The following is a 24,271-nucleotide window of genomic DNA, read 5'->3' as shown; positions in this document are numbered from 1 at the left end:
TGGGAAAAGAGACCAGAGGGAGAGCAGGGAAGGCAGGCAGTGCGGTCCCCCCAGAGGCTGAGCCCGCAGTAGCTGCCTTGGTGATTAATGGCTGTGTCACTTTCCACGAATGCTGCTCTAAAGCAGCCGGGTTCAAAATTGAGTGGGGATGAAATACAACAACCAAAAATAAATGTTTCCTCTGTCCCTCAGTTGTTGTCACTGGAGTCCAGAAATAGCTTTTCAGATCTATAATTTTAAGTGGCATCATTTGCAGCATATCCGAGCCCTGGATTGATTTTCACGTGGATATCATCATGTACACACGCACTGCTCTTTGTTTTTTTTTAAAGATCACGAGAAAGCTAAGTGATTTGGGTTCTTTTTCTTCAGAGGGAGTGCTAAAATAAAAATGGTGTTTATAGAGAAAAGTATACCCTTTACATGTATTTTTAACAAAAAATAGTAACCCAGTGGAGGAAAACACAGGAAGAGTATCGTGTCCATATAGATCATATTCTGGAACAATAAAACTGTCTGGCAGGCAGTAATTGCTGGCCAGCTGCAGGGATTACAGCCCTGTGAGCTGTGTCCAGGGCAGCATTCCAGGATGCTGGCAACCACGGAAGGAGACTTCAGTGTGCCCAATTGCGTCCCAAGAGCATAAACAAGATGGTAACTGCAGAACAGCCAGGAAAGGTTGCTATGCGGGTCCTGCCTTCTATGGTCTAGAGACTCCTCATCCCCCTTTTCTGCCCTAGCCTGGGGCTAATAGTGGCAGTCCTAGGGCTGACCTCTGGTGGCATCTCTGAGCAGAAGAGTCATTAATCTACAGCGTCACATTTCCCACCTCTACAGCCAGATAGAAAATCAGGTGAGAAGACAATGGAACTCCCTTTCAGTGCTTTGGGGCCTGTCAGCATTGGAGGCCAGAGGGAAGGAATGGGTGACCTGTTTTCTGGTCATCCACTGATTCTTTTTTTCTGGTCTCACAGAAGAAAGCCAGGGTAGAGGTGTTGGCATCATAGAAGGTTGGTTCCTCTCACCTGCTCTCTCATTCTTCTCATTAAATTCTATTCTAATTGTCTACTACTCCTACCAGCGCTTCATTTTCAAAATTATTTCTTTGTTCATAACAACTACTAATAAGTAAACATTCCAGGAAAAAACACTAGTGTCAGCGGGGAGATGGAGGGTGCCAAAGGAAAAGATGGACCACGAAGGCTAAGAAGATTAGGTTTGACTAGTTGGATATTTTTGGAGGGCTCTGATATCTAGGGAGCTTTCCTTGGTCTGCCATTGGGCCTGGGTGTCACCTGGGATGACTCGTGCAGGGTAGCAGTGGCCTACATTGTGATCGCCTTGTGAAGGAGCTAGTGGGGCCTCTGGATTTGTTAGCTTCCATTTGGAAGATGCAGTCATGTGGACGTCATTTGCTATCTTTAGGAATGAGCTCACCCTGGGACCTGGGGCAAACGCTCCAGGATCAGCAAGGCTTTGGTGGAGAAGCAGAAGCAGCAGTCAGTTAGTGCAGACACATGCGGTGCCAGGCTGAACGGGAGAGACACTGGCATTGGGGGGAAACACAGAAGGAAAGCATAAGGCAGTCTAAGGAGGAGCAACTTTGCTTTGGCTGGTTTGGTTCTGTTTGGGGTTTTCAAAGGACACATTAGAGAGAAGGAGAAAAATCAGAAGTCTTAGTTGTGGAGGGAATGTGTCTTAGGGTTTCCAGTGCTGTAAAGAGATAGCATGACCATGGCAATTCTTACAAAAGAAAACATTTAATCGGGGCTAGCTTACAGTCTCAAAGGGTTAGTCCATTATTATCATGGTGAGAGACGTGGCAGCATACACGCAGACACGGTGCTGAGAGTCTTACATCCTGATCTGCGGGCAGCAGGAGGAGACTGCGTTCCATTCTTTGCAGAGCTTGAGCATAAGAAACCTGAAAGCCCAACCGCACAGTGACACACTTCTTCCAAGCAAGGCCACAGCTCCTAACAGTGCCACTCCCTATGGGCCAAGCATTCAAGTACATGCGTCTATGGGGGCCAGACCTATTTGTCTTAGTTTGTGTTTTATTGCTTTGAAGAGACACCATGATCATGGCAACTCCTAAAAAGGAAAACATTTAACTGGGGCTGCTCTACAGTTTCAGAAGTCCAGTCCATTATTATCATGGTGGGAAACATGGCAGCATACAGGGAGGCATAGTGCTGAAGAAGGAGCTGAGAGGTCTATATTTTGATCTGAAGGTGAAAGATCCCCGGAGGGTATCTTTCGTCTGAGAGACCCCTGCCCAAGGATCAACGAGCCCAGGCGTTCGGATGCAAACAGCAAGAGGCTTTTATTTTGATACACGGGTACCCGGGGCGAAAAGTCATTCGGGAGACTTCCGCGCCCCCTAGATGGGAAGCTGGGGTTTTTATAGGGTTTTAGAGCAGAAGCACTGGTACAGAAGCGAGAGGCATGGTTACAGGGGGCTGATTGGTACGTTTACACGAGACCACGGTTTGCGTCAAAGTTTGGCAGGGACACCAAGATTCCAGGAACTGGGTGGTCACAATGGTCATGATGACTCCTTGACGTGGCCCACCACCTATTGTTTTCCTTAGGACCCTTATCTTAACTAGAACAGTCTCACAGATATCCATGAGGGTGATTAATACAAACTGTTTTTAGTATGACTGGGGCAGCCTGACCACAGATATCCCAAGTGGGTGACACAGCTAGGATTTCTCAGTAATTTTTCAGTTTCTCATCTGGCCTTCAGAGTTTTACAAAACAGTGGTGTCTCACAAAATGGCATTAGCTATGTTTAACTTAGGGTGAGGCAGGGGTCTTTCAAAGGCACAGAGGGAGACTGTGTGCCACACTGGGTGTAGCTTGAGCAGAGGAGACCTCAAAGTCCGCCCCCACGGTGACACACTTCCTCCAACAAGGACACGCCTCCTAATAGTGCCACACCCTATGGACCTATGGGGGTCAATTGTATTCAAGCTACCACATTCCACTCTCTGGCCTCTATAGGCTTCTTGGCATAACATTATGCAAAATGCATTTTTTCCAACTTCAAAAGTCTGCATAGTCTATCACAGTCTCAATGTTTAAAAGTTTAAAGTTCAGAGTCTCTTAGATTCATGAAATCTCTTAATTCCCTATAAAAGCAAAATCACATACTTTACCAAGCCACATACTTCCAAAATTTAATGGCACAGGATATACGTTACCATTCCAAACTGCAGGGAAGGGAGCATAGTGAGGAAACACTGGATCAAAGTAGACTGAAAACCAACTGGACAAACTCCAAACCCTGATCAGATCTCCAAGTCCTTTCAGCTTTGTTGACTGCAACACACTTCTTCCTCTTGGGCTGGTTCCACTCCCTGTTAGCAGCTCTCCTTGGCAGGGATCCCGTGATTCTGGCATCTCTGACCTCTTGGGGTCAATCCAGGCTTCACCTTCATTACTTCACAAAATGGCATCCCTGGACTTCCATGAAGAGACACCCCTGCCACACCCTGCCTTGGCAACTTTTTTTTTCCAGAACTTTTTCTTCTGTCCTTGACTCTACAGCCAGAACCATGTGGCTGAAGCTGCCAAGTTCTGCTGCTTGCTGGGGCTGGAACATGGCCCCCTTGTTCATCTTCACCAGCTTTCTGTTTTCAAAAGTTTCCTTCACTGCCTAAGGTTGGCTGACCTTAAGCTCCGATATCTGCTTATCTCTGTCTCCTGAGTTCTGGGATTAAAGACATGTACCACCACGCCTGGACCTAAACTGTTCTTTAATTCTTTTTCATAAGAAGCTGAGCTGGGAAGAATCTTGCCCTGAGGTCAGCACTCCCTTTTATTCCATTTAATATCTTTAATCTGTTTATCACCTTGAACTCAGGATTTAGCTCCACTTCGCTCCCTGGTGCCCCTTTTCTCCTTGAACCATACTTTTTTTTTTTTTAATTGCTTAGCTTGCTCCTTTTCACAGAAATGCTTTTCATAAGAGTAAACATTAGTAACCATAGGACAGAGTCTGTACTAGGCTCTTTTGAGATTTCCTTTGCCAATGCAACTAATCTAAATCTCTTCACCTCAGCCTCACACAGACTCCAGACAAGGGCAAAAAGCAGCCACATTCTTCACCAAAACACCACAAGAAGGATCTCTGGGCAACATACTAAAATTCTTTTCCTCTGAAAGCTTTTGGGCCAGGTCCCCACAGTTCAAATCTTCCTCAGAACCACTGCCATCACCCTTCTACTAATATGGCCCATTAATCAGTGCTTAAAGCATTCTACTCCTTTCCTAACCCACAGTCCTAAAATTCACATTCCTCCAAACAAAAGCATGGTCTGGCCTATCACAGCAATACCCCAGTCCCTAGTACTAACTTCTGTCTTAGTTGGGGTTTCTATTGCTGTAAAGGGACCCCATAACCACAGCAACTCTTATAAAGGAAAACACTTCATTTGGGCTGTCTTACAGTTTCAGAGGTTTAGTCCATTATCATCATGGCAGGAAGCATGGCAGCATGCAGGCGGACATGGTGCATAAGAAATTGCTGAGAGTTCTACATACTGATCTAGAGGCAACAGGAAGAGATTGTGTTCCACACTGGGAATAGCTTGACTGTAGGAAACCTCAAAGCCTGCCCCACAGTGACATACTTCTTCCAACAAGGCCACAGCCCATAATAGTGCCACTCCCTCTGGGCCAAGCATTCAAACACATGAGTCTATGGAGCCATACCAATTCAACCACCATAGAATGTGCAGCTGAGCCTGAGTGTGGACATGCTTCCCAACATGATGATAATGGACTAAACTTCTGAATGTGAGCAGGCTCCAGTTAAATGCTTTCTTTTATTAGAGTTGTCATGGTCGTGACATCTCTTCTCAGCAATAGAACTTTGAATAAGACAATGGGGCTAGAAAGCCAGTGCCTCTTGAGTCATCTGCTAAATTCAGTGAGTGGGTGGAGCTCTGAGGGTTTAGAGTACAGAGATAACTGTGCCTTGAGCAAGCAGTTTGGTGGACCTAAGCCTCAACTTAGCCCACAGCTGCCAGAGCATTCTATCTTATAAGGAAGGTTGGGAGTGCGTATATTCTTCTGAAATTTCTCAGGGTTATGAAGTCACCTAACAATCCTGCAGAGGATTGTCTGACCTTCCTGTCACATGATTAGGCACACTCTACAGCCTGCCATGTGGACAGTTGGTGGTCTCTCAAAGGAAAATGGGACCATCACAAACCATGCCTACATCGGGAGATGGATGGTATTAGTTTTGTCTGTGTTGCTATGATTTAAAAAAAAAAAGCAACCTGAACAAAGAGGAGCTTAAGGAAGGAAGGGTTCATTTTAGCTCACAGTTTGAGGGAATATAGTCCATCATGATGGGAGGGCAAGGCAGCCTGAGGAAGTGGCTCACGTTTTTGTACTACTGGAAGCAGAAAGCAATACATACTTCTGCTAGCTGCCTCCTCTTTACGCATTCCAGGACCCAAGACTTAGGGTGGGCCTCCTCCCTTCAGTAAACCTAATCTAGATACTCTCACAGGCTTGCCCGGAGGCCAAGATACTCTGGATGTGCCTTCACAGACATGCCGGGAGGCTTGATTCCTAGGACAGTCACTATTAACCACCACACTGACCTAGCATCCAGAAACCTTCCCTGAGGTCTTGGTCAGACCACTCTGCCCTGGCTGCCTGCATGTCTTCATTTAAAAAGCCATTCATTCAACATTGCACATCTGCTGTGTGCTGTGCCAAAACAAAGACTTGCATAGAGAAACAGAAAATTTGATTGGACGCTCCTTGAAAATGTGAAGTTATCGTGAGCTTTCAGCAAATCAAGATCTAAAAGGTAGTGTCATTGATCATCTCCTTTGCCAGCTCTGTGTGAATAAAATCTGTATATTTTGGAAATCTGTGATGAAATACTGGTGATTGACAGGGATGGAAGGCTGAGCCACCCTGCCTGGATTTTCTCTGTGATCTAGGCTGTGAGCTCCATGTCTGGGACTTAACATGGAACATGGTAGATGTCAGGTCAGATACAGCTATCTCCTGGAGGAGTGGGCTGTATAAGACCAAGTCTAGTGTTGGTAAAATTGTAGTTTTAATGATAATAAATGAAGCTACAGTATAATTATAAAACCTAAAATTAAAACTCAAGAGAGTGGGGACAAATAGAACGTTTTGAGTAACTGCACGAGGCCATTTATGCTGCTGTGACAAAGCACCCCAGGCTGGATGACTTAAACTATGTGTCATGGTTCTGGAGTTTGGATTGCCGAAGTCCAAGAACCAGGAGACTTGTTGTCTGCGTGGTTTATCTTCCCAATCTGCCTTTTTGAGTGTCCTCACCTGACCTTCCTCCAACACATGGAGATAAAGGAGGGTTTGCTGGGTAAATCTGATTAGCACCCCGCCCATATGACATCATTTAACCTTAATTACTTCCTAAAAGCCCTATCTCCAAATAGTTGCTCGGGAATTAGGGCTTCAGCATACGAATCTTGTGGGGGGCACAATTCAGTCCATAGCAATAACCTAACATTATGATGACACTGTTGTTGAAAATGTGATTTTTGTTTTCTTTCTGTTTTCGGCTTCATCATCATCCAAAGGAAACTGAGAGGTTGCCCTGCACACCGCTCAACCTCTCATTTGAAACCATGCCCTGCTGTGGTTGGCTGGGTACGGTTTGGGAGAAAGGGCGTGGACCAAGGGAAGGGGATACTAGTGTTCCTGGGATGGCCATCTGGAGGGGTCAAACTGCCCTGGGAAGTCTGCTCACTCTGCCTGTAGCATCTGCCCATGCATGTGCCTGGCTTTGTTTGCCTCCTCCCCCTCCCACCTGTGTGACAAGGACAGGTTGTGACTTCTAGACGCCTTAGGCACTGAAATGATCAGGGTACCTTTCTTTTCACTATGAATGAAAATATACTGAAATACAAACTTACGTTGAAGAAAGTCTGTGCCAAACATGAAAACTTTGCTCTTGAGTGCATTTGGTATCCTTAGAAAAATAGTGTCTACAACACGGGTTTGCTTTGTGTGTTTGCTAATGAACACTGTGTGTGTGTGTGTGTGTGTGTGTGTGTGTGTGTGTGTGTAACACGTGTGTGCACAATGCGATGGTGTTTATGTAAAATGTTTTTTAAAATAATCAAAACTAAGCTCGTGGCTGTTTGAAGACAGAATGTCACCAATCGCAGAGTCAGAGTTTTGGCCTGCACAGGACAAGGGGAGGAGCTCTGTTTCAGCTCTGGGTTACTTGCAATCTGTGGCAAAATCGGCAGCGTTTCCATGGGCATTGCTGCAGAGACAGTCCTGCCCACCTTCTACACTGCTTTGAGGAAAGGTATGAGATGAATCTGCCTCCAAGTGCCCTGCAGCCGCTGTTACAAGGCTCAGGGCCTTCAGGATGTAGAGAACGCTGTCCTGTGCAGAACTGCAGGGGGCTTGGGAGGGCTCAGAGTAACGATCCACCCGTGAATCCAACAGGAGCAGGGGCCACCGGCCCCCTCCTAGTTGAGAATGTCTTTTTGAAATATGTTCTAGGCTCCCGCTCCTGTCCTATTAATGATGTCACAGGCCCAGTAAAGCTGACTAATTAATGACCATGGGGCACTTGCAGCTCTAGGATGTCATGCAAATGTTAAAGAGTACAAATTACTCCTTGTGTTAGATAGATACGGTGCCTTCCACGCATCCCGTGGTGGGAAGGTTATTTTCCAGGAGAGCTAAAAAGCTTTCGGATGGGTTTTCTCCGGAAGGCTGGATTGTCTTACCGTTTTAACCACATTTTGAGAGACTTGCTTCTGTATCCTGCAGCGCTGGAAACCCCAGTGGCTGGCTGCCACTCGCAGTTGTGAAAATGAAGCCACCTCCTGCATTTTGGTAAAAGTTGTATTTGTTGATTCTTTCTAGCCGAAGGCAGTTTGGGCCCAAGGATAGAGAAGAGGTGAAGATCATTGAGCATCAGATGCAGAGCCTCAGGCTGATGTCTCACCTGGCCACGGCCCTGGCCCTGACCTTCACCAGCAGGTGAGACGGCCCTGGGTAAGCTTCTCACCCAGGAAGCACACAAGGCTCATTTTGTAACTGAATAGGAAAGGGACAGGGTGGAGGGGGGATCTGATGCTCAGGTTCAACCCTCCCAAGTGTCCAGAACACTGGAATTGGCCAACAATCAAGAAGACTTCATTTAGTTCTTGCCTTCAGATACTGAAGCTAACAGACAGGAGCTGTCGATGTGGCTCAGCAGTTTGGAGCATGTCTGATGCTCCAGAGGACCTGGGTTTGAGTCCCAGCACTCACGTGGTGTCTCATAACCATACACACCTCCAGTTTCAGGGGATCTAATGCTGTCTTCTGGCCTCTGTGGCCACAGGCGCTCCTATGGTGCACGGACACGGATGCAGGCGAAACACTTCAGACACATAAAATAAATCAAACAAAAAGGAATTAAAACGAAACAGAAAAAGCGACAGATTTGAACGGTTAAAATACCTTCAACTTCTAGCAGACTTTTAAGTGGGCAATAAAGCTTTCAAAACTAGGTCTAGGTGGGTGTGTACCGAGTGTGTACACACTTGGGGGAAGAGGCAGGGTGCTGCATAAAATCATGCCAGTGGTACTGGGAATACATGTGTGTGCTCATCTTCACAACTTTTTAAAAAAATTTTGCTTTAGATTTATTTATTGTACGTATATGAGTGTTCTGCCTGCGTATGTGCACCACGTGCCTGGCACCTGGCACCTGGCACCTGGCACCTGAGGAGGACAGAAGAGGGCACCTGATACACGGGAACTGGGCTTTCAGATGTTCTGAACCGTTATTTGGGCACTGGAAACAAACCTGGAAAGAGCAATGCGTAGTCTGAACTGCTGAGCCATCTCTCCAGGCCTCACCACAGGCTTTTAATAGATGCCTTCAGACTCTCTGTCTCCCGACACTAGGGCAGGGTTTGGGCTGTGTGTTTTGTGAAATTATCACCGCCACATCCTAAAGACAAGAAACGTTGAGGTTTGCCTAAGATCAGAGGGGCCAGGAAGAGGTGGACTGGGACAAGACCATCAAATTTTAGACCTTTCTCCTGTGTTCTTCTCTCCTCTAACGTGAAAATTCTGCTTCTCAGTGGGGTTGATGCAGTCAGCCTTCTGGATAACCTACAGCCCACGTTTGCTGGAAATTTTACACAGTGATGAGTGAGGGGATTTATAAGAAGGCGGCATTCGGAGAGACCCTGCCATGTCAGTTGTGCTGCTGAGCTGTGTGGTAGCAGAATCCTTGGGCCTGGCTGGGGTCTTCTCAAAACATGAAGCTGGGAGTGGAAGCCTAGGATTCCAGGGAGTGCCAAGAACGAATTCTGTGGCAGGAAAAAAGAAAAAAAAAAACCCACTGATTTAGTCCAAGCCATCTGAGAAAAACATAAATCACTCACATCCAACACCCGTTGCTTAGAAAACCTTTCTGAACTTTTCTTGCAGTCCTGGGGTGTCCTGGTGTGCCACTCTGTCGCTCTGACTAAAAGCTGACACTGAAGCAAACTGGGGTGGAAAAGCTTCATGTGGCTCACACCTCTCTACACTAACTCCATCGCCGAGGGAAGTCGCAGCAGAAACTGCTTGCTGACTTGCTCCCCCTGGCTTGTTCAGCTTGCTTTCTTACACAACTGGGGACCACCTGCCCAGGGCTGGCACCACCCACAGTGGGTGTGGGGCCCTCCGCACATCAACTGTCAATCAAGAGAATGGCCCACAGACTTGCTTACAGGCCAATTCAGTGAAGGCATTCACTCTCCCCAGCTGACTCTGTTTGGGGGGCAAGATGACAAAAACTCACCAGCACACAGGATTAACCGTGGGTTGCTGCACTCCCGGGCCAGTGGCTGTACCACTAAGCTACTTCTTCAGCTCTCTTTCGAAATTTAGGAAGACTAAAATGCACAACTTTAGCGTATAGTTCAGTGAACTGGGAGAGCGTGAACCTCTGTGTAGCAAACACATCTAAGTAGAAACCATTTCCATCACCCTACGGTCCACTTCACCGCCATCGCTGAGACAACCCACGTTCTGATTTTTATTCCTGTGGCTTGGTAGTTCCAGGGCCGTGGGGTTCGAGGTGAGAAATGACAGGGGATTGAGACAAATTAATACCAAACCACAGAGCCGCTACGGTGTGTTGCGCTGTGCTGTTGAACTCATTACCAATCCAATTGCTGCAACTGGATTGCTGCAATTGCAGTTCTTGACTATTGCCTAATTGTTGTGCGACTGTGGACACATGTATGCCGTGCACATGAGGAGGTCAGAGGCCAGCCTCAGGCGCTTTTCTCCCTTCAGCTTCTGAGGAAATAACTCATTGCAATTCTTTGCAGCATGGCCAACACTTATGCTGGCTTCTCCTTCTCCTCCTCCTCCTCCTCCTCCTCCTCCTCCTCCTCCTCCTCCTCCTCCTCCTCCTCCTCCTCCTCCTTCTTTTCCTTTTTCTCCTTTTCCACAAAGGTTATCAAACCTGGCCATGGGATTTATCTCCAGCTTCCGTGGATGCAGGCTGCTTGTCAGTTGGCTTCAGGTTTCAGAGTCTGGGGCTTAACTGGTGAGATTCTCAGGGTTTTGCGTTCTGCTCAAATGGGGTGCATGTATATTTGTGTGTGTGTGTGTGTGTGTGTGTGTGTGTGTGTGTGTGTGTGTGTATGTGTGTGTACAGATCTTTAGGTATAAACTCCTGAAGTTAGTAAGCAGGAAAAACAGCTCTGCAGCCAGGGTCAGCTGGTTTCGCCTCTCCTCCAGAGTCCTGTGACAAAAAAAAAAACAAGTAGTCAGACTTCACAGTGGAAAGGCAGGCAGCAGAAATGAAGCGGGATGGGATTTTCTTGGGTTATGGAACTTGATCCCACCATCTACTACTTGTGTGACTTGGAAATCTGTCTTGGTTTCTCCATATATAAAATAGTAATAATAAAACCTGAGTTAGGAGCTTTTTGTAATAATCCAATGGGTGAAGATTTGAATATACTTAGAATAAAGTACTGGATGCTCAGTAAATGTTGGTTTTTGTGATCATCACCCTCAAGATTCCTTAAACTTTCTTCTTCATTATCTGAAAATTCGTATCTTATTTCAGCATTATTCAAAATTATGGAGTCAACCTTCTTACATAGCAACTGGAAAAATAGAGAAAATGTGGTACATAGTCCTCAAACCTTCCATTTTGCTATCCTGCCAATTACAACTTCCTGACAGTTTGATTTCTTCCCTTGTCATCTCACCTGACCCTCCGTAGCTCTGCTCTCTTACCATCCACCTCCAATCTGGACCTCTTCAAACCAGCCTCTTGTCTGAAGCAAAGTCTGAGTTCTCCCTGGGACCCTCAAGAATCTTCTGTCCTGGTGAAGCTAAAGCTCCTTTGTGTGGCGTTGGAGAGCCTTCTCTCTGACACAGGCCCTGTCCATCTGTCCATGTCTCTCTTCTGTTGGCCCCACTGGACTCCAAGCTTAGTCACTGAGCTCACACTCTTCCCATTTGGCCCCTCCTATACCCAGTCCCTGTACACTCTTGCTTCACTAAAACAGTCACCCTCTTAGGCGAGGCTCTTCCAAGCTGCTTCCTGGAATGAGTGGTCTAGTCCACTTCATCACTGCACCACCCTTCTGGTCAAGGATTTGAGTTCTCTTAGCATAGAATTTCCGGGTCTTTAATTTGGCATCTTCATTTCTCATAGCGCCTGGCTCTGCGTTGGTTAGTTCAGCTAAGAGGATGAGGTTACCTTGTTCAGTGACATCACACTTGGCCAAGGTGTTGGTTAGAGTTTTGCTTTTAAACTATCCTGATAGTCTGGGAAGCAGAGATTTCACGTTGTGAAGTTCAGAAGTTCCTGGCCAGGGAAGCTGGTGACTAATACCTCCCTTTGGAATCATCTAGTGAGATTTTTATATAGAAAGAAATCCTGTCTTAGAAGGTAACTAACAACTTTTTATCTAAAAACTCTATTTGTAGTGCGCCAGCTCAAAGGATTGTTTGGGTCTGCCTCTTGTTTACTCCTGGCCCAGTGGGCATCTCAAGCAGTCCGGGCTGGGTTCCAAACCAGGGGTGGGGGCAGGGGCGCAGAAACACTCACGTCGTGTCTGTGTTCGACTGGATCCAGTCATTCTCTAGAGAAATCTTTCCACTCAGCACCTATGAGGATAACTTTCAGATAACCGCCAATGCATATTCAAGTGGTTACAGTGTACCAATTCCTGTCTTAACATTTCTCATGTACTGACTCAGTCAGCATCTCAAGGTAATTCAACAGAGCAGAGGTTTGTTGTTTGTGTGTGTGTGTGTGTCCATCTGTTCAAATACAGAGGCCAGAGAAGCACATGAGGTAGACTTCTTCTACCTCTGTCCACTTGGTTTATTTGAAACAGTCTCCCATTGAACAGAAAGCTTGCTGTTTGGGCTAGGCAGTCTGGCCAATAAGCGCTAGGGATCTGCTTGCCTCTGCCCCCAACACTAGGGTTGCAGGTACACACCCATACTATGTGTACTTGGAATGAAGGCTAAATTATTCCTCAATAATGTTGATAAGAAAAAGCTGTAAGATGAAAACAGTAATGTAGCTCATAACATGTATGGAAAATATACCTCTCTGTAGAAGTTATTTCTGTCTCTCTCTCTTCATATATAACAATGGATGGAAAAACAAAGCAGAGGTGCACTGTATGGGAAAACATTCCTGCACCACCTGCACAGTGACGTAGGAAGTATGATGGCCAAAATACATTTTTTAAGCCCAAAAAACAAACACTAAAAATAATGTAGTGTGTGGAGTTAATTGCCCATATCAGACTGTCCTGTGCGGCACTATGCTCACTAATGAGGAAGGGCCCAGCCCACTGTTGGGTGGCGTCACCCTCCGGGCAGGGCGACAGCACCCTGCCTACATTATATCATGAAACTGGCTGAGCCAGAGCCAGAGAGAGCCAGTGCACAGCTTCTGCCATGGCTTTTCTGCTCCGGGTGCTGCTTTGGGTTCCTGCTCTGACTTACTCAGTGACGGAGCCAAAGAAACCCTTTCATCCCCAGTTTACTTTTGGCCATGGCGTTTATCCCAGCAACAGAAGGCAAAGTAGAACACAGTTTAAAAGTTAAGAGTGGGTCTCTGATTTCTCTTCAGAGCAAATAAATATTTCCACCCTTTAAAAGTTATGAGTGAGGTGTCCCAGAAGCAGAAAGACACACATGATATATACTCACTTATAAGTGGATATTAGACATATAATATAGGATAATCATACTAAAATCTGTACACCTAAAGAAAGAAGTTAAGCAAGGAGGACGACCCTGGGTAAGATGATCAATCCTCACTCAGAAAGGCAAACAGGAAAGACATCAGAAGAGGTGAAACAAGGAACAAGACAGGGAGGAGTCTACCACAGAGGGCCTCTGAAAGACTCTACCCAGCAGGATATTAAAGCAGATGCTGGGACTCATAGTCAGGCTTTGGGCTGAGTGCAGGAAATCTTATAAAAGAAGGGGGAGAGAGAAAGACTTGGAGGGGACAGAACCAAAATATCTGGGCCCAGGGGTCTTTTCTGAGACTGATAGTCCAGCCAAGGACCATTCATGGAGGTAACCTAGAACCCCTGCACAGATGTAGCCCATGGCAGCTCAGTCTCCAAGTGGGTTCCCAGTAAGGGTAACAGGGGCTGTTGCTGACATGAACTCAGTGGCTGGCTCTTTGACCTCCCCATGAAGTGGGGAGCAGCCTTCACACTGAGCACTAGTTATGTAACAACTTGTTTTAAAAGAAACTGAAGATGAGACCACAGTAAGGGTTTTCAAAGAAGGTACAGAAAGAAAACCTGGTGCACTTTAACTATGGCCTTCTGAAATACATTGAGAAAGTAAGAATTGAGGAGGTGAGAGGACACAGAGAGGCAGACCAGCAAACATGACACTGTAGTAGTCATACTTACAGATGGCTGAAAAATAAAAGAAACTGGTGAAAACATTTTAAAGAATGAATTAGTCATAATCTGCGTTAGTCTCTGGCTACTGCTCTAACTCCAGCAGTTCCTGTCTCTGGGAATCCATTCCAATACCCAGTGGATGCCTAGAGTCATGAATGATCTCAAACCCTACATATACTATTTCTTACATACATACCTATAATAAATGTATATGACTTATAAAGTTAGAAAAGAAATTAGCCACAATCACTAGTAACAAAATAGTATAATTATGACTATGTATCGAAAAGATGTTCTCTGGATGTGGTCAATCTCTCCTTCAAAATGTCTGACTGTACTGCATCCACATCTCAGGATGATTTGATGCACTGCCTGTGAGGAGAGCTGGTGAGGTGAATGATACAGTCAAGGCATCCTGGGTCAGGTTTCCATGCAAAGGTTACCTGGAAGCAAGCACCTTGACAGGACAGCCGTCAGCTGGTAACTAAGACTCCCACCGGTCACTAGTGAGTGGCCACAGTGGATGCGGTGTGGATATGTGGGAGCTCATGTGTGTTCCAGATAAGGCACGATAAGGTGCTGGAAGGTTTTAGCATGCTGCCCAGAACTGTGTACAGTTTAAAAATTATGAACTGTGTATTTTTGGAACAGTCCATTGAATACTTTGAGATCCTAGTTGACCACACTTAAGTCAGACCGTGTAACCCACAGACTTGGGGGCATGAGACAGCACAGAGTTGTGATTTTACAGTTCTGGGAGATTGACATGCTAAATGAGTTGAAGTCAGGGAATCAGCAAGTCTGCCTCCCTTTGGAAAGCTCTGGGGGGAACCCACATCCTTGACCTTTTGAAAGCTGCTTGGGGATGCCGCATGGCTCTTCTTGCCCTCTCCTTCCATCTTCAAACCCAGTAATGCTGACTTGCTTCCTTCTATTGCGTCACGTTGATTCTCACCCCTTCCCTCTCACACAGACACTTCTGTTCCCATTAGCCCAGCTATATACCTCGGGTCTCTAATTTGATCTCATCTCCCAGGTCCCTTTTGCCATGTGAGATGATATATACACAGGCTCCAGGGGTAGGAATATGCCTTTCTTTGGGGACTGTTATTCGACTTACTATACAATCCATTCCACAATTTCCAGTAGAGGAGGACTTTCAAAAATGGCGAATCCACAATGTATGCAGAATGTTTGGTATAGTAAGGTTGAAGAATATAATGTGGAACACAGCCCTTTGCATAGACAGAAAAAAAGCATGGTGCAGAGGCAGAGGCCACTGTTAGCTTTGGGGCTTAGGAACTGACTGCAGAGAGGCAGGAAGTGAAGGAGAGCCTTTGCAGGGAGAGAATGAGGCAGTGGAGCCTGGCGGTTGCAGGCTTAGCGGTAGTACAGGGTGAGAGTTTTGAAGGGGACCTTGGGTAATAGCTGGGGCTCACGCATGCTTCCTCCACATGGATTTGACACACTATTGCACCCATCACGTATCTCTGCGTTGTCTCACAGGCATGCGGCCTACATCCTGGATGAAGACATCTTCCAGGGAAAGGAACTCATCAACAGGCGCTCGCTGCAGTCGCTGATGGCTGGGCTGAAGGCCTACAGTACCTGGGAGACGGTGAGCTGCCTACAGGACTGTCGTGAATGCACCGGAGGCATGGTGAGCCCAAAAGCTGAGCAGGCCTGAGCTATGGCCACAGGATCTGTAGGGCTTTGCATAGGACAGTGTGCGCGGGGAAGCAGGATGTGTTGGGCAAGGCAAGTCTTTGAACCTTAAGGAAACTGTCACTATCCCCACACTCTGGCTACTTAATATTAGCCTGTGACCTCCGTTTGTCCCCTTGTGTGGTGTTGCAAAGACTGGTGTGAACCATGTTGGTGAAATGCTTGGCATGCAGAGGCAGGGCATGAAGATCCCTGGTGAATGTCACTGAACTTGAAGGTTGTGGTTGACAGGGTAGGAAATGGCCACTGAAGATTCAGGTGGTCAACGCTCTGCTCCATAGGTAGAACACAGGAAATGACCCCAAGAACTTCCAGCTCTGGGAAGAAGGCGGAGGGTTTACAGGCTGCTGCCGGGTCTCTGGTTCCAGGTCTCAGCCTGGACTGTGCAGTGAGGGAAATTAGGGGTGAGAAAGTGGACCGTGAGTCTCTGGGAGTGGAGGGGCTCAGAGAACAGCTGTGTCCTGGGATCTGTTCATCCCAGAGAGGGCATGGACGATAGACCAAAGAAATGACTCTGCCCATGTCTGGCTTGGTGAACCAGTAAGTTTACTGTGGGTACTCACAGGAGCATGGGTGATACAAAGGCATCCACATTGCCGAAACGCTCACTACTGAGTAATGGATGCGTGTTGACATGCCTGACTTTATGAGAGTTCTGGGATTTGAACTCAGGTCTCACGCCTACACATCACCCTAGCCCCACAGCGATGTCTATTTACAAAATCCTTCCTAATTGTGCAACCCTTGCTATGTCTTGGTGTATTCCTCCCCGTCCCTTTTCCTCCCTCCCCTCCCCCCTTGTTCCCCAGGCATTGTGAAAGTTTCGTCCCCGTAATTTATACACAATTTTCATGCAGCTCCCTCAGAAAAAGTCTCCTCTCCCCCAGCAACTGCTTTTTACCTTTATAACGTTGGGGCGGGGCCTTGTGAATCGTGTCACTTTGGTTAGCTGTCTGGGACTTGCCAGGGACAGAGCTTCTGAGTCTCACGAGCCGCCTCTCTCCAGGAAGAGGTGCTTCAGTCTGGAGAAATGTTCACACAACAGGGTGGGATCTACACCAGGTTTTCCAACAGTTCTGAGAGCCGAGTAGAATTTAAGAAGACTCCTCCCTGTGTCTGGACAAAACCAGTGTGAAAGTGAACCCAGAATAGTGCATGTGTGTGTGTGTGCATGCATGCATGGGTATGTGCATACATGTATGTTGTATGTGTGTGTGTTGGCAGACAGGTCTTGTGGATGTAGCATTATGTCTCTGTAACTCATTGGTCAGGCATTGGCTATGGCACTAATCGGGGTTCAGCCCAAATGGAAATGCTGAGTTATTAGCTCCTAACCACAGCTTGGTCTTCCTGCTTACTGACCCCCACTCTAAAGTTGTGTGGGATTTAGGAGTTACCTCATGAAGACAAATGATGCCTTCAATGGCCAGGAAGCCCTCTTTAGGATCTCTGCGCACAGAACCAGGGTCAAAGACCAAATGTTAGAACAAGAGGTGTGAGGTGTTCCAAGCATCCTGCTCTCTAGGGAATTACAAAGCTGTTAGGAGACCTGAGCCTTGAGCTGGGGCAAGACAACCGATCTATACTTGCCTCATTACACCAGAACCTCTGTGCTGGGACCGGGCGTGAACACTCACAGGATGTGTATTTCTTACTACATCAGAGGCATTGACCACTTGCACATAGGATGAAGATGGGGCGTGGCATAACCAAAGAAACCAGAATAAATATCAGTCTGAAATTATCAGTCCGAGGTAGCAGAGGAAGAAAGAATCGATGAGAGAAAAGTGGAATTAGACTGGAGAGAAGTTTGAGTCAGTCCTGTGCATAGCTGTCTGTGCTGGCTCTCCGGGGCACGTGTGTCCGCAGACAGAGCCTCAGCATGTGGCCTGGGACACAGCAGGCCCTCACCCTCCCTGACTGCTCTTTTATAGAGGAGATCATTGGTGATGGACAGTGTGGCAGTGAGCGCCGGGGCCATGCTCCTCAGCAGATCACTCTCTCCTAAGGCTGACTAGACTGTACAGCCTGCAGACAATGGCGGGGGACTAAGCAGTGACCAGCTGGCAGACTGGTGGACAGATAGACTGATGGACAGAGAGAAGTGAGTGATGAAAGGAGTGGGAGAATGTCCTGTGGAATGTCCTTTTGTTTCTCTCATCCTTAGTACTTGAGATGAATTCGTAAAGCTTGTCCTTTTTCGCCTTTTTGTGTGTTGTCGTTTTACTTCAGGAGTCTTAAAAAAGTTTGGAGTATGTGTGTTTGTTCATGTGTGTGTGTGGAGTATGTGTGTTTGCTCCTGTGTGTGCATATGGAAGCTAGTGGTTGATGTTGGCCGTCTTCCTCAATCCCTACCCTCACTGTCTGTTAATTAAATTTACTTTTTGACAACTTTGTGCATGGTTATGATGTATCTGATTACTCTTACTCCTGCCATCTTTTATCTCTTTCCCACTACTGTTGACCCTTCCTCTTTGCTACAAATCCCTTTTCTACACATAGATCTGTTGTTGGTTTGTGACCCACTGAGTTTAGCCAAGACTGCCTGTTTAACTGTGGTTGCAGAACCATCCTTTGGAGTTTAGTGGGTACACAATTGAAGGCAGCAATTTCTCCTTCTCTAACATCCATCAACAGCCAATAGTTCCCAGGGGGCAGTAGGTCCTTTGAGTCCTTCCCCATCCATGGAAGACTACTGAAAAGCCCGGTTTTGTTCAGCCCCAGTGCAGGTGATCTCAGCCGCTGTGGGCCCACGAATTCTGTGTCATAAGCAGAAAACAGTGTCTTGTAGCCCTTCTTTCTATCGCCTGGCTCGTATATTCTTTCCCTGACCTCTTCTGGATATTCCCTGAGCCTGAGTAAATGTTTGGGGCTGAGTGTTCATCAGTTACAGCTAGAGCATCCATGGGTCTCTTACAGCAAAGAGAAGCTTCTCTGGTCCAGGTTTAGAATAGCATATATCTATAAATATAAACATAAACATTTAGAAGACAGTATTACGTGATGCCAAATTATGAAAACAACAGTGGTGAGGCTTCCCCCACGTCAGGGCCTATGGCCTCCCTAAGCCATAAGTTTTTGAACAGGTTTGAAGTACCAGACATGAATTCTCTTCTGTGGCCTTAAGTCTGTTTAGGTTTACCCCTGTGACAGTCATGCCACTATTGCTCTGATAGCGTTTTTCATGGAAGGTTGGTATTACGGCTTGGAAGATTCCCAGCTGTAGGCCTGTCAACAACTCTTCTCCTCTAACAGCTTCCAGCCCCTTCCAGCAGGCAGCAGATGTGCTGGCCAGCAGAAAGGGGCTTCCAGTTCAGTTCAGCTTCATTCCTCTATGTCCTGGGTGATGGGGATCTGAACTCAGGTTCACACACTTGAACAGCAAACACCTTAACTGACTGAGTCATCACTAATTTTGCAGAGAAAACACCAGCATTGGCCTTAGATGATGATGATGATGATGATGATGATGATGATGATGATTCAATGCAAGAGTGGCCTGTTGGCAGCTCAACTGGGGTAGATGGCACATTTGAAGTCATGTCTAGTATGGGAGCAGGAAACTTGAGAAGAGGAGAAGCCATACTGCCATGAACCTATCTGGCACTAACCTCTGCCTCTTCTCTCGCTGCACGCAGTCCAGCGAGTTATGAGGTAACCCCTCTTAGCTGCTGGCTTTCAGGTTTGTCACTGTTACCTAGTTATGAGTGTCACCCTGGGAGGGCAGCTTATTTCCTGGGCGAAGGAAATCTTAAAACCACATGCACTGTGTTCTTTTTTTCCAATTATGAAAGCTGTGCGCACCCACTGTGGAAAGTTTGTGAAAATTCAGAAAAGCATAAGAAAGAAAGTAGACATATGCTACCCCTGTGCTTCTAAGCAGTGACTAGTTTCTGAGCCATGTTCTGTGCAGCGTGTGTGTTTAAAGTCTTATAAACTCTCCTCTTGCCCATGAGACAGTGAGGATGGTGCTTATGAACAGTTTTAACGTCTGGTACCATTTATGACGTAGTTGTAACATAATTTAACTAACCAAACTTCAGTTGTGTAACAAGTTGTTATAAAAATAAATTCTAACATCTAACTTTGATGCTGATTTTTGTGCATATTCTGTTTTCTTTGGATGACATATTTAAATAACATTGACATTGTGAATAAAGGTTATACCTATTTCTACTCCTTCCAGCAACCAAACACTGAAGCTTAATAGTTTCTAGACTATTGGCTTTCAAGTTCTCTTGATTGTGACCCCAAATAAAATACATTTTCATTGCAATCCAGAAATTTCACACATACACACATGAAATTGAAAAAAAAAAAAAAGAAATTTCCATGTAATAGCTCTGGCCTTCCTATCCTGATGTGTTCTAGTAATTTCTTTTTATTATAATAGAAGCATGTCACCATACATTACCTTGACTTCATGACCTGCTGATGTGTCTCAGCTTGCCGTCTGCAAAACACAGGCAGGCTCACTGATCAAACCCAGAGTCTTACTTCAGCGTGTACAGCCTTGGAGCGCATCCCGATGCTCCAGTGTTTGAGGATACATTGTCTAGCCCAGGCTGTGGGGATCCTTCTGTGACTGGAATGTTTCTAATTTCACCCTTTGGTACTTCAGATTTTGTACTTGAAGGTGAGGAAGATTTAGGGCCCCTAATCATTTCCTAAGAGCCAATGCAACATAGTAACCATCCTTCCCCCATCCTGCCTGGAGTTCCCCATCTTACTTCTGTTGTTCTTGAATCTCCTGCAGGAGCCTTGAAAGCCTTACACTCCTTTTGTCTGCAAATGGATGTTTCCTTAGCATCCAGTAGTTGACTTTAATTAGGTAACCACTCTGTGTTGGGAAATAGTGAAAAAGTCTTAGGCTGATATTTTTATAGTGTTTTGTTGGGTCCTTGCTTTTTTTTTTTTTTTTTGAGTGCTAGGTTACATTCTGGAAGGGTAATATTTTACTGCTTACAAAACCTTCTCAATGAAGCTGATAAATGGAGGGTGCAAGCGGAAGTGGAACCTGAAAATTAAGCCATTTCTAACCTAGCTTTCTTCGTCTGGGACACAGAAGGTTCTGAGCTTGTGTGTGGCACTGGGAAGCCCAGAGACTTTAACCCCAGGATCATTACAGGATTTCTAGCTGTGTTAGAGTGATAGGCAACAGATTTACTTTCATGACCTAAACAGCAACAGAAGGTCAATACATGTGCGCTGAGTTGTTTGCAAGACACTGGACATCAGGCAAGAAAGAGTCAGCGACCTTTGACCCACACAAGCTTTACAATGGTCCCAGGAGGGCTTCTTGGCTGTGCCTAAGGTGGGGAAACCAAGGCAGAGCCTGGTGAACTGTGTTGAAGATGTGGAGTTGAAAGCCAGACCAAAGCATGTGAATTCACAGGACTGAACAGCAGACCAAGCCAGAAGGCAGGGTCCTGTGAAGACTCATCGGCACCTCTTGATGCCTGTGTGTGTGTCACTAAAATTCCTCCCCTGGATGCGAACCACACCTGCCACACCTCCTAAGACCCCAACAACAAACCAAAGTATGATTTTACCATGGCTCACCCTGGGGACCAGTGAGTTTATTGGGATTAGTCATAGAACATGAGTGAGAACTGGCAAGAGCATGACTAACTCCCAAGCAACCACAGAGAAAAGTCTTCGCCCAGTACGGATGACGAACGTGTATACATAAAGAGCCCCGCCTATACGTTCTAGTGCTAGACCCCAGGCCACGTCTAATTAGAACAAAACTGCATGCAACTGGCTGGGCTATCTGTGAGGGTCCAGTGGTCTTTCCCACACCCTACTTCTCTGAGGAAATGCCAAAGGACAGCCTGAAGGCCTGACAGTGACAGGCTCTCAGCTGATCTCCGGAAGATGGCGGCAGTTTGGCTCAAAGGATAGCTCCTTACAAGTGTGCGGACATGCCTCAAAGCTGACTGGAGCATCTCTCAGAAGTACCAGAACAGTGCTCAGTCCTCCACACTGAATTGGGATTGTTTTCATCATCTTAAAAAGAAAAAAAATGTTCCAATAAAAGAATTACCTGTAAAATTGACAGCAGATTTCCTACTGGGAGCAAGACAAGTCAGAGGATGTAGAAAACCGTTTTTGAAGTTCTAAGCTGGACAAAAGCAGCCTAAGCTTGTACATCCGATAAAATTATGTTTCAAAAACAGAAGTATAGTGAAGATCACACAATTGCAGAGGTTGAAAGAATTAGTCATCAACAGGCTTTTGATGGGGGAAATATTAAGATAAATTCTTGGGCAGAATGAAAAGGACCCCAACACAAAAAGCACAAAATCAGTAACTACATGGATTCTCCCTCCTTTCCCTTTTATGGGATGACATAACAGCACTGACAAACCCAACTTTTTCCTTCCCTTCTTCTGTTCTTCATCACAACTTATTGGACACAAGTGGGAGCCGCCTGGTTGGGGTCCTCAGGATAAGGCTTTGGACTATAGAGGCTGAGTCCAAAGTCTCGGGGTCTACAGAAGTAGGCCTGGATTTCAGGTGTAACTTTCGGTCTTGCTCTCCTTACAAGGGTAGAGCCCTTGGGTGGTAGCTATACCTGGATGTCCACAGTCACGTCTTACGCCTTTGTTTTGACCCCAGAAGGTACCAATCTTGTATTCACTGTGTCAAAGAGACTAGTCTGCCCAGCAGGATTCCATGCCCCATCTCTGCCCACGGAGCCTGCCTATTCTGCCTTTCACTGTTCCATTCCACCTCTATGTGTTCCAGAATCCCACACAGAGCAGAACAGGCAAAAGCCGAGGAAAGAAATAATGGAACAAAACTGAGCAAGAGAAAGTCCCTGAGGAGGTGTGTGATCCAGCATACTGATAAGGTTATCAGCAAACAGGCCTTGACCTTGCCTTTTATGTTTCACATGGAGCTGCTGTTTGCTGTTCAGGGATAAAATGCAGCTGGATGAAGCCTGAGTGATTACATTCGGGGATTGCGTAAGAAAACACTGAGGTGCTGGTTGTAAACTAAAAATGGGAGGGGTGTGATACATGGCTCCTGCTTATTCAGTAGACTTCATCCTAAGGCTGGCTCCTTGGGGACATTCAACACCACCTCATGTATCTGGCATCGACTAGCCTTGGAACAGACCCAAGGCCTGACACAAACAGAACAGATCTCTGGGAAGCCCGGAGAAGTCGAGAAGCCTGAGCTCTAGAGCATAAGCCCTACTCTACTCCTGAAGGAGCCTGGCCGGTCTCTACTGTGAGCAGGTCCCGAGGATTGGTGCACAGGTTTCAGGGTCTCTGCTGAGGGACGATCGAGGCTCTTTGAATGCAGGTGGTGAAGAGAGCCCAGGAGTACCTGCTGGTGGCTCAGAAGATTCCAAAGAATTATAGTTAAAAAAAATAATAGGCCTAAAATTCAAGATCATAGAGGACCCCTGGCCAGCCCTGAGGAGGCTAAGCTCACCAGAAAAACAGGTCACCCTGTCACCCAGCAGGCAGGCTCTGTGTGGGCAAGCAGGCTAGCGCCAGGAAGAACTTAACCGTCACCCATCCTTTCAGGTTGGGTGTATCATCTAGAGGGAAATAGATTTATTTAGATCCTTATTTATTTATTTAGATGGCATTTATTTAGATGCTTAGCATTCAGGGGAATCCGAAGGATATGTACCTTTCAAAACAGACAAGTAGGTCAGCCTGACTTGGATCTGTGACAACAGAGACTGTTTGGCTTCCTGACCAAACTGTGGAGAGGAAACAGGGCCAAGAACAATTCTGGCTGGTGTCTGGGTCATGTGCTGTGAGTGGTGCGGCTGAAGGATTCTGGCTCTCAGAGTCACGTTGGCTAGGACTGCATCCGTGTGCAGGGTGGGAGCCTATTGAAGGCTTAGGGTCTGCTATAGGGTTAGCGTCTGCTGTGGTAGGTTTAGGACCTGCTGTAGGTTGAGGGCCTGTTGAGTAGTCACAATAATTCAGGTAACTGGGAGGCAGGTCGAAGGAGTCCCTTACTCAGGGTTCAGGGAAGTAAATCCAGAGAAGGGGCTTTCAGGGTCCAAGTATTAGCGTTATCATGGTCGCCACTCACAAGTTTTCAGCCACAGTCTACCCTGCATTATTCCTGTTTTGTAGAATTCATTGTTTGTCTCTCAGAAACCCGTTCCTCTTAAGTATTGAGATTCTTCTGGAAGAATCCCATTACCCCACAGCTCTGGGTTAAAACCTGGGCCTCTCTGCTGTCACTCTGAGAATAAGGTAGACAATAGTTAGTTTGCCCGCAGTGGTGTATAAAGACAACACAATAGACATCCCCTTCAGATTTAAACGATTTCTCAGCATTATTCCAGGTGAGAGGAGTCAATTCCTACTTTTCAAAAGAAGTCTTAATTTTTAAGTGAAAAGATTAAGTGTGTGTGTGTGTGTGTGTGTGTGTGTGTGTGTGTGTGTGTGCAAATACCATGTGAGTGCAAGCACAAGTGTCACGTGTGTGGAGCCTGAGGACGACTTTCAGTAGTCAGTTCTCTCCTTTCCTCGGGGTCTAGAGATGGAACTCAGTGTGATACAGGGTCTTTTTATCTGCTGAGCCATCTCACTGGCCCAGAACTTTTTATTTTTGCTTTAAGTTTTCCA

General features: G+C 46.3%; 1 protein-coding gene across 1 annotated transcript in view; it reads left to right on the top strand.

Annotated features, from left to right (window-relative positions):
* Positions 1-24,271, top strand: part of Acoxl (acyl-CoA oxidase like) — a 187,415-nt gene that overhangs the window by 39,516 nt on the left and 123,628 nt on the right. Inside the window, exons 2-3 of the mRNA XM_055605271.1 lie at positions 7,909-8,025; positions 15,447-15,600. Coding sequence (XP_055461246.1) covers positions 7,909-8,025; positions 15,447-15,600 — 271 coding nt within the window. The remainder of the gene's footprint in view (positions 1-7,908; positions 8,026-15,446; positions 15,601-24,271) is intronic.

The sequence above is a fragment of the Psammomys obesus genome, unplaced genomic scaffold (assembly GCF_907164565.1).
Source record: "Psammomys obesus unplaced genomic scaffold, mPsaObe1.curated_primary_1811, whole genome shotgun sequence".
NCBI classification, from domain to species: Eukaryota; Metazoa; Chordata; class Mammalia; order Rodentia; family Muridae; genus Psammomys; species Psammomys obesus.
Note: the sequence above shows the minus strand (reverse complement) of the source record. Positions and strands in the feature narration are given on the sequence as shown.